The following is an 11,512-nucleotide window of genomic DNA, read 5'->3' on the forward strand; positions in this document are numbered from 1 at the left end:
ACATCCTGCACTGTGACTTTTCAGAAAGACAGACAGTTGATAAGAAATAAAAACTTGATCCATTCCCACAGCAATTGCAGTTAAATACAATTACACACAAGATACTTTGTGCATGCTTTCTATATGTATATTTCACTCTTGTCCCCATCCAACTTTATAAGGAAGAGCTTGCAAGTTGCATAAAAAGGGAAGACATTTTCCTGTAGAGATAAGGGAAGGTTCTTATGGAAACAGTAAGACCCCCTTTAAACAGTTGCTGGTTTAATGCATTATTTTATGGCATTGCCTGGTGAAAATAACATCTCATCCAAGCCTTACAATGCATTCTTGAATTACATCCATGGAATAAGAAACAGACGACGTAAAGCTGAGTAGTTCCAGATTCTGAAAAGCAAGAAAAAGCTGTAAATGCAAAAATGAACAAATGTGTAAAGTGAGTTTACAGTAACTGATGAAAAACCGTTCCTGGGATGTCTCTTTATTAAATAAACACACATTCAATCACCAGAGAAAATCTCCAGACCAAATAAATTCCAGTGCTTTGCAGAAGAAACTTTGATCTTGGTATTTAATGTTGTGGAAAAGGCTATAACTCAAAGGCAGTCCTGCATCTTTGGTTTTGATCCTTAAACTAAAATTTTTATTAAGGTTATTTTACTGTGGACATAAGACAGTTAAAGAAAAAAGCAGAAAAATGAATGAGTCACTTGGCTGAAGAAAAACAGCAGCATTGAGGTCTGAGTGCTATGTCTAGCAGTATAAAATAAGCTGGAAAACAAAAGTCTGTTCATAATTTGCTTTACAATCGAAAATGTTTTCCCTTTAAAATACAAAAATTCCTTGTATAAGGCTATGGCTAGTGGTCTAAACTTCCTCAGATTTGGGAAACACTGATCATTTTGTCATGTCACAGGAATAACAGATGGGTTGTCCTTGTACAAAATATGGTATCCACCTGCATTTCATTAGAGTCGCATTTTTGTACATGCCACACCACAAGATCATCATGATGACATAGCAGCTTCAGAGTACAGCGTGACTAGGACTTTTTTGTGCTTTTTTTTTTATTTTCCTCTTGTAACACAGAGGATCTGGCAGACCTCCTGACACTGTTTACAGCATATATTGGTTGATACAGTCCCTTATTGCATCTGCTCTGGGAATTAAGGAAAGCAGCTTCAAGGCAGTAAGGTAAGTGTTGCTGCATGTTTTAACTGTAATGTTCAGCTATTTAAATATAGCTGTAATGGGAATGTGAAAACATGTCAGGATAAGTTTGCCAATTTGTAAATTGAACACAAATCATCAGTTACTTAGAGGGTTTGCTTGCTGTTTCCTTAAAAAAACCTCACTACTTCGTGTGTCAGTTTTGTGATTTTTTTACAGCCTGTTTTGTTCTAATTCAAAAGAAGAGTTGATGTACAGTGCAAAGAAATTTGTAAGATTACTCACTGCTTGCTTATTCATTCATAATCTACTACTAAGAGCTCCACAGTCTCCATTTGTTAAATCACGTTGCTTCATTTTACAAAAAGACAAGATATCCTGATATCGAAATAACTAATCAAATTAAAAATTAAATGAGAGGTAAATTATAGGCATTTTGAATTCTTTATTACATTTTAAAACACATTTTTATGCATACTAGTGAAACTTTTAAAAAATAAATCTGCAAAAGGTGTAAGATGTTCTGCTGCAGAACTAAGATTTTGTTTAAGGCTCATTGAATGATAAGGTTATATTTATTTTGTTTCACAATAATTTTACAATTGAGATAGTATAGACAAACTCCAAAACAGCCTGAATAGTTTTTCTGCTCCAGCATAGTAAGTCTTTTTCCAAAATCATGGATTTGCCATTTAGTGTGTTTTGGCAAGTTGCCTGAGCAACTTCACAAATATTTTTCCAGGTATTTTACAACATAACGGGTTAGAACAAACACAGGCAATTAATTCAAGCATGCTTACATTATAAGATGAACATCTGAGAATGTATTCTGATTTTATCTTTGAGACTCATGTAGTATTTCCATGTAACAAGTAAGCATGTGTACATAATCTTTTACACTTCTGACAGAGAAACTTTTAGATATTTGAATGAGAAATCCATGAATAAGACAAGTTCATTATACTACATATGTACTTTACTGTGTTGTTTTATGTCACACACATGTTCGTATGCCCTTGCACTACAGAATTATCACCTACATTTTAAAATGTTGTGGATAAAATAATTTGAAACTCTTGCTACCTAACATTTTTTTTACTACCAGGGTTCTGCAGAGAAGTTAAACATTATATGCTATTTAAAGAACTGTCAGCCTATGATATCAGTAATGAAATATAGCATTAAAAATAGAATTTAAAACCAAAAGAACTATAAAATTTGAATTTTAAATAAGATATTTATGCTATTTTATTAGTAAGACTATAAGTTGATGCAGATGTTTAAAAATGTCACTGCAAGGCCAAAGAGTAGTTCAAGAATTTCACTGCACTCTGTCTTATACCTTGAATACAGGAGCAGGCAGTCCTCCAACCTTAATATTTAGTACTTAAACAGGATCAGATTTGGGCTGACTTGTGACCCTATAGTGTCTTTGATTTCAGAGGTGCTATACTTATTTATACCAGCAGGGGACTGAAGGTTGAGTTTGCATGTTATTAGGCAGTAGTGAAGAACAGATGAAGGAAATTACACTAATAACTCATATTTTAGTGATTGCTCTGTCCTAGGGTTTTTAATTAGGTAAATGTGATGGGAAAGACCATCACTATGGAAAAGACTTGTAATTAATTTCCTTATACAAGGGAAAATGGCTTTATATCTAGGAGGGGGACTGAGTAGGTGATTTACTGGAGATAACAAAAGAACATATTTTTTTCTTACTTTTAGAGCTGTACTGCATGAGATCAATAGGCCCCTCCTAGAGGTACTTTAGTAGACATTATCAGATGCCTACAATCTGATGTGGCTTTTATCAAGTTAATAAAAGCATCAGAATTTAGAATTAGGGAAGACTTCCTAGCTATAGCCCTGCATTTTAACACTATATACTCTGTGAAGCACTAAACAATGCCAACAGCAAAGCTACCTTACTCTGCTGGAAGATTGCCCAGATCTAAGATCAATGTCTGGTGGTTTGTTCACAGGCTTCACATACTTTCTGAAATTACTTGAGAACAAGAATGTGCTAGGGATTTTGTTAATCATCTCACTCTGAACAGTAGCTGTGTACACCAAGTCTCATCTTTTACTGGTGAAAATCAGAGTAAGTTCACTGACCTCAGTGATGCTAGACCCACTTTTCCAACACAACATCAATCTAGGTGGTAAGAAATAAAAACTTATCTTCACAGATTAGCAGAAAGATATGCCTTTCTGAATAGAAAGCCATCCCCTTGAAAAGTAAAGGTGAGACCACTCATATTGGATCACAGAAAAATATCAACAAGGCTACTAAAGGTCCTTGTGTAGTAAGCGATCTGGAAGACCAACTATGTGAAGCCAGTGCTTTACTCTCATATTGATTCAAAGTGGTCATGAAATGTAATCAACACCTCTAGTGTTACATATAGAATTTGCATGAACATTTGCACTACCCAGACTTCAGTCATTTCAGATCCACTGTAAATCCATATGAGGTAGAGTATACTTGTGCACACGTATGCTGTCCAGTATGATATGTCTAGTAGGATATGCCATATGAATTTCTATTAGTTTTGGTCTTAAGGTGAATATGAATCTTAGTGGAGCACCCTTTACTGGATATGATCCATTAGAAGATACTTCAAGCTACTGGCATATTAACAACACATTATACAGCAGACCATTGCCCTCAGTTTATCATTTCTTTGCCTTTTTCAAACTTAAGTCAAATTGACATTCTGCTTAGACATGATGCAATTCAGTATGTTAGAAATGCCTGACTGAATTTATATGGCAGCACTGCCTCTGAGCATGGCCTTCAGCAAAACTGAAAACTCTTCTGTACAAAGTTTAAAAACCTTTGACTGTGTCATCCTTGTGACTTAATGAATGATTGCAGGAAGATATAAAGAACATTTTACTCACAACAACTGAATGGGACTGTAAGTTAATAGTAGTAACAATGCAATACTAACAAACTAATATCTTTTTTCTTAATTATTATCTTTAAACAGAAAGCATGAATTAATTAGTTTTTAATTCTAATTTTTATGTAGTAAAATTTCAAATACTGCTGAAAGAGAGAAAAATTTACAGCTATAACTTTTTTATTCCCTTTCACCATACAGGGACAAGACACATTGCAAAAATGATTTTAATTTCCCTACCCATCTTTCTGTTACTGATTAGTGGCATTTTTTGCCAATATGAGTATGGTCCTTCAGATGATTATGGTTATGATCCTTTTGGGCCATCAGCAGCAGTCTGTGCTCCAGAATGTAATTGTCCTTTAAGCTACCCTACTGCCATGTATTGTGACAATCTTAAACTGAAAACCATTCCAATTGTGCCAAGTGGAATAAAATATCTTTATCTTCGAAATAATATGATTGAGGGCATTGAAGAGAACACATTTGATAATGTAACAGATCTCCAGTGGCTGATCCTAGACCACAACCATTTGGAAAATTCAAAAATTAAGGGAAGAGTCTTTTCCAAACTAAAGAATCTGAAGAAACTTCACATTAACTACAACAATTTGACTGAAGCTGTTGGACCACTCCCCAAAACTCTGGATGACCTGCAATTAAGTCACAACAAGATCACAAAAGTCAATCCTGGAGCACTGGAGGGGCTGGTGAATCTGACTGTCATTCACCTCCAGAACAACCAGCTGAAAGCAGAATCTATTTCTGGGGCTTTTAAGGGCCTGAATTCACTTTTGTATCTTGATTTAAGCTTCAACCAACTTACAAAGCTACCAACAGGACTGCCTCACTCCTTACTCATGCTCTATTTTGATAACAATCAGATCTCCAATGTTCCGGATGAGTACTTCCAAGGTTTTAAAACCCTGCAATATTTACGTTTATCCCACAATAAATTAACAGATTCTGGGATACCAGGCAATGTCTTCAATATCACATCACTAGTTGAGTTGGATCTCTCCTTCAATGAGCTGAAAAGCATCCCAACTGTCAGTGAGAACCTCGAAAACTTCTACCTCCAAGTCAACAAAATTAACAGTGAGTTAATTAAATATTCATTAATAATTAACACTAACACTGATGGTCAATGTGCATATCTGAAAGGGTAGATCAATCAACCAGCCTGGAGTACTGGTTAGACTGTTAGCTCACTGGCATTTCTCTGGCTCTTGTCCACATTAGTGTTAAAAGACAAGCATTTATTTGACAGCTAATGAAATTAACTTTAAAGAGAGAGATTTATGTTTTCAGGCTAATATAGATATTATTGGTCAAATTCTCATGTCATTTAAGTTGGAGTAGCTCCATAGAGGGCAATGGAGTTGTCTTATACAACTGAGAAAAAAAGACTGAGAAATGTTTAATCACTTTTATTCATGTAGAAGTTATTTCTACACTGTAGAAGTAAAATCATCAAAAGGAGATGGACACCAGCTGAGGATCTGTCTGCAGCATGTATAGCTTTTCAGAAGGCTGCTAGTGAAAGTGATGGAGGGAGGAGAGAGGAAGAAGACAATAAATTCATGAGGCAAGCACAGTAAAAGTGATAATTTTTTTTTTTTTAATATTTATTCCTTGCTTTTACACAGTATTGTTCTAAACCCACCTTGAAACCTTGAAATCCAAAGAGGTGTCCCTCTTTTTTTATTTTCATTCCAGCTCCCCACATCAAATGTTCAGATGTCAGGCTTGTATCCATTCAGCCATGATTTGAAAAAATGTTCCTTTTGAATTCAATATATGTAGCACCTTGCATACGATCATGGAGGTTTCTACTGAGACAGGGCTTTTATAAAGCTTTGCTAATCTAGGTGTAGGAGGGGGGTATTGGAGAGCTGGAGAGGTCTCATCATCTCCTCTCTCCATGGTGGTCCATGATGGAGAATCAAATCTGTCAAACATAAGCGTTTCTGCAGGAGGACTTACATCATATTGCTATCTGGTATAAACCTCTCTCTTTTGTTTGCCTATTTGCATCCATCAGAGGTTTGAGATGTCAGTCTCAGTTCTTCAATAAATAGCTAAATCCATACAGATGTAGTCTTAAAAGCTAAATATGTTAGTGTAGATCTTACCAAACAGAGGGCAAGACCTTCTGAAATGTTTTGCATTTACTATGCTTCACTATGCCTCAGTGTTATGATTTTTTTTTTCCTATTTCATCTCATTTCCTTGTTTTGAAGAAGGAAAACAATGAGCTAATCTTCTCACCTGAGGGACCACATACAGGAACCTATAGAACTCTATCAGATACTCTCTCTGTCCTAAAAGAATATATTGAGATGATGTTTAATATCTCATGAGATATATGAGGCAATTTTCTCCACTTAGAGTGGTTATTTTGAGCCTTCTGCAAGATACCTAGGTAACATGTTTTCTTTCCTTTCACATTTCCAAGGACTTCTGAGTCAAGTACTGTGACAATTTAACTTTTCAGCAAAATCTGTATTTCCAGAATCCTGATTATCAGCAGAAGGGGATGGTATGAGGAGTGGGTGTGCATTGGCTGCCGCTCCACCCCCTTTGCTACCCCATGGAATGATGCAAGAGGAGTCTGATTAACTGGTTTTTGCTTAACCATAAAATCTAAGAGACCTCAATAACACATTTTCTTGTCTATCTAATTTCACAGATGTAATACGATGTTCCCAAAGATGTAAATTGACACCGTGTGACAAAATTTAGTTAGAAATAATCATTCCAAGTTAATGAAGTTCCAGATTAAAGGGGGTCAAAGCATTTACAGCTCATTATTCATTACACCTGACCTACATCTGTGTGTTCTTAGTCTTTGTAAAAAATGAGAGCTGCTTATGTATTAGGGGCAAAAATAATTGGTTGTAAAATGTATAAAAATCTCAAAAATCTTTGAGATTATGTTTACATGTCCTATAGTTTTCACTTATATTGAAACCTAACATAAATATATGTCTCCAGACTTCTTTATTTATTACTGTCTCCCTTTTCTTAGGTACCTTAAGGCTAGCTATTAACATTTATGTTTTTCTAAAAAAGATTAATCTGAATCCAACACTTTTGACAATACCAGAAAGAAAAAAATGTTTGTCTAAATTGCTGTCCATGAGTTTCATCCTGAGCTTCGTACAGTCATTAGTCATTGCCATACATAAGAAGCCACCTTGTTCAGAAATACCTTTGTTTGAGTGGCTTTAAGCTTTTTGCACGAGAGTTGATGAATATACAGATAAAAATAAAATTGGAGAAGAGCTGGCTTCACTTCAGTATGTTCTGCCTTTATCTGTGATGTGAGGAGCAGTGGGCAAAATGGACAGCAAATTGGAATGAAACTAAATTGAAACACATCCATTACATTGAATATAAGATATCAACTTTATACTTGACACTTGTTGGACCTTCAAGCAAGGACAGGATCATGGAAGGTTTATAGAAACCTTTGGTTTCTCCATACCTCAAACTTAAACTGTAACTTCCAAAACGGAAACTTCTTATTTTTGGGGTTTTTTGTTTTGTTTTATATATATATATATAAAATATACATATATATTATTAGTAGTATAAGGTTGGATTAATAAAAACAGCGATTCACTACCATGTTTGAAGATGCCATTGTTTACATATATATACATATATATGTATATGTATATATATGAAACTATGGATTTTATTCCTGAACAAGGAATCTTAGCACAATTAATCTTCTTCTCAGATGAAGGTGCTTACAATGCTGCTGTAAAAGGGACATGTCCTCACCTAGCACATGATAAAGTATGTATTCTTTTTCAGAAAATAAGGTTTTCTATGCTCCCATTTTGCTGTATAGGTGTGGGAGATGGGAGAGGGAAAGGTGAGAAAAAACTCTCTTCAGTGGGGCCAGACTACTTTCAGTGATGCACAGCTACAGGAGGAGGGGCAGCCAGCACAAACTTGATCACAGGAAGTTTCATCTGAACATTTGGAAAAATTTGTTTATTTCGAGTGTCACAGAGAACTGGGAAATGCTGCCCAGAGCAACTTTGGATTTTCCTTCTCTGGAGATATCCCAAACACACCTGGACACAATCCTGTGCCACCTGCTCTGGGAGAAAGTGCTTTAGCAGGAGTACTGGACTAGATGAACTCCAGAGGTCCCCTCCAACACCAACATTCTGAGATTCTACAACTAGATTTGCATCCAGTTCCAAAGTAGTTTTGGCCTCATAAAGAGTCAGCAAAGATGAGTTCTGGTAGCACAAATAAATTCTGTGGTTTGCTTACATGAAATGTACATCCTTTGAGTAGTGAAGCATCTACTCAACTTGTATAAGCTTACCTTGTTTTGCAACCAAAAATTAGTACTTATGCTCAAAAGTAACAAGTTAAGGCGGAGATATGAAAAATACTCTCTCCACTCTCTTAATGCTAGGCCATCATCTTTTCTTCGATGTGTTAAATAGAAAAGATATCCATGCTAGTGATTCCAAAAGTCCATGAATGATGTGATCTACAACCAGTAGTTAAAATGGGATCTGATTTTGAGAACACTAACTTGATTGTTCATATTATGAGATTTAGTCCTTTGCAACATTAAAGCAACTGAAGACATGAAATTTATCTGGTGAATTCATTCATTGAAGAAATCCCTTTAAAAAATTTCCTGTGTAAATTCAGTTTATGTCAGAGGCCCAAAGATGATCAAATCTCTCAGACAGTTTCTTTAAGTAGTGTTGGAGCTTTTCAGTGGACAAATCCTCTGTCTGGCTGAAAGTAAACATGTGAGAAAAAAGGACCACCTTTGCAGAATTACACAGTGTGGTATGCAGGGAATATCAGGTTTAGTTTTGAGGACAGATCTCTTCATGACACAAGTGTATAAGTAGTTGTGTCTGTGTATGCATACTAGGTAGAGAATTTGCTTCATGTATTTTATAGTTCAGAGTTAATGCTGCTCTTAAGATACAAGAGAGTTTTCCATTCAAGAACTGTCTGGTGTTAAGTGAAGCAAAGAATACTTCTATTGAATGTAGGTTCTGTATGTAATAATATATAAATTATTATAAATAGGAATATTTTTATAATATTTTTTTTTACATTTATGCTCACCCTGATCTCTAATAGAATGTCCTGGAAATGTTCAACTATATAATTTAAATGTAAAAGTCCTTCCCAACATTGGTGTCAAACTTCACTTTGAAACTAGTAAATCAAAATAATACATCCAGAATAATATTTGTCACCGGCGCCTAGGACTGCTTCTTCTTAAGGATAGGGGTGTATCATGATTCCAATTTCTCCAGAAACTTCCTTCAGTATCTTAGATAGCACTGTTTTAGCCTTCCATCATAATGTACTCAGCATGATTGATTTCCCCCTGTGCGTCTGGAGGTTTTGTGGTTTTTTTCATTTTTTGGTTGTTTTGGGGATTTTTTTCCCATTTTTTTCTAAATGCCAGATTAGAACTCTATAAAATCTGCAGTCTAAAACAACAAGTGGGTAGAGGGCACATAAGACCTGAATAACTCAGTCTTGACATTCTGAACCTCACAATTAATGGCATTAGATTTTTGCTAACACAAGCCAGCTGAGTTCTAGGAAACACGTGGGGAAGTACATCAGTGGACATGCAAAATATTGAAAAATACTGGAATAAATTTAAGGTCACAATTTCCCAATAAAATTTTAAAAGCAGAAAAACAATGGCTTTGTCCTATTTACCCCAATTATTTATGCTTTCTCTCATTCATCTTCCTTTTTTTTCAGAGTTCCCATTGACCAGCTTCTGTAAAGTTGTTGGGCCAATGACCTATTCCAGAATCACACATCTGAGACTGGATGGAAACAATCTGACTCGGGCTGACCTGCCACAGGAGATGTACAACTGCCTTCGGGTGGCTGCTGAGATTTCACTGGAGTGAGATACCTGGGAGGACCCAGTTCCCTTTTAGGGGAAGTAATTACAGGAATAAAATCATGATAGCTTTTTAAAATTAGGGTATACCTTTAAAAATTGTGTCAATCTGCATATTATACATTCTGTTTGATAATATTTAGCATGCATTTGGCAACCTTAAGGAAATACACATTTCCTTTTTGTACAAATGATTGTATTTAGAAAGCACAAGAATGACCAGATGTGGTGCAATGTATGCCTTCATCTGGCTAGATAAGTTGAAGAAAAGCATTCACCTTCCTAGAAACCTATGTCCATGCATGCAATACATGCCAGCTGGTACCTGACCTACATGGAAGACAGGTGGGTTTCATCAGAGTGCTGAGCAGTAAGAGCTAGCCTGTGTAAATACAAGATTCCTCTCCAACCAATACAGATTTCTTAATTACTCACACCCTTCTCATATTTTTATAATTTTCAAAAGAAAAAAAAAAGATTTAATAGTCTAAGAAAAAATTAAAATGTATGAAAATATGTTTTTCAGAGACCACAGCATTATTAAATTGACAGAATATGTGATATGAAACAGGGAAACATTTTTCAGGTTTAAAAATTTTTACTCTTCTTTTTTTCATACTCTCACTTAAACTTTCATGGTAAGATTTTTTATCCAGTGCTGGTATAATTCTTATTTCAGCATAAGTCATATATACAAGTATTTTTATTCAATTATCTGCATGCTACTTTAACCGGATTGTAGAAAATAAAAAAAATAAATAGCAAATAGTATTTTTGTGTTCATATCCTTGTCAACTATGTTTCAGTCTTTTATAAATTGAAAAAAAAAATCAGGTAAAGACAAGATAATCTAAGCTATTCTATTATTATTAAAATTTATTTTATGGTTAAATAAACTGTTTTCTCTTCTTTCAAGTCTCAGTATGTTTGTGAACATAATTTGCCATAACTCTTTGCAGTTTTTGGCCATTAAATTGGTATCAAGGTGTCTGCAGTATGGGAGTAAGAGAATTACGAAATACTGCAATTTAATTTCTCAGCATTGTGAAAAGAACAATGAATTTTTTCCAAAGCCACCAGCACTGCGTAAATGCAGCTCTAGCTACTCATGATAAAGAGATGGTAGTGTATTCTATCTGGAAATGAATGGTCCAAATATTTTCAGCATCCTGGAACACTCACTAAAACAAATGTGTTAGTAACTGAGAGCCAACAGATCATCCCATAGGTACTATTTTCTTTTCAACTACTCAACTATTAAATGTTCAAGCAGAAACTCTCATAGTTTCTATAGCAAAAGCAGAAACTATCACCCCTGGGAAAGAAAACCACCCTTCCCCAAACCATTCAGTTGGCACATTGCCAGTTCCAGATGTTCAGAATCAATGCACAATTCCCACAGAAACTTGGGGCTAAAACAAATGGAGAGAGGCAGGGGACAATAGAAGTATTTCTCTCCACATTTTGGAACTCGTGTAACTGATTTTTTTGTACATGTACAAGAGGTATG

General features: G+C 35.2%; 1 protein-coding gene across 1 annotated transcript; it reads left to right on the top strand.

Annotated features, from left to right (window-relative positions):
• Positions 1-857: 857 nt before the first annotated feature.
• Positions 858-10,910, top strand: LUM (lumican). Its single transcript, XM_008503213.2, has 3 exons — positions 858-1,191; positions 4,278-5,174; positions 9,855-10,910. The coding sequence occupies exons 2-3, from the start codon at positions 4,298-4,300 to the stop codon at positions 10,007-10,009; spliced, it is 1,032 nt and encodes a 343-aa protein (XP_008501435.1). The 5' UTR covers positions 858-1,191; positions 4,278-4,297; the 3' UTR covers positions 10,010-10,910.
• Positions 10,911-11,512: the final 602 nt, after the last annotated feature.

This window comes from Calypte anna, chromosome 1, assembly GCF_003957555.1.
Source record: "Calypte anna isolate BGI_N300 chromosome 1, bCalAnn1_v1.p, whole genome shotgun sequence".
Taxonomy (NCBI): Eukaryota; Metazoa; Chordata; class Aves; order Apodiformes; family Trochilidae; genus Calypte; species Calypte anna.

What these genes read in the sequence shown, in the direction of transcription:
- LUM (XM_008503213.2), top strand. Translation starts at nt 4,298, where the DNA reads ATGATTTTAATTTCCCTACCCATCTTTCTGTTACTGATTAGTGGCATT. An exon ending in CCAAGTCAACAAAATTAACA is followed by an intron (nt 5,175 to 9,854) that starts GTGAGTTAATTA and finishes CTTTTTTTTCAG; the next exon opens with AGTTCCCATTGACCAGCTTC.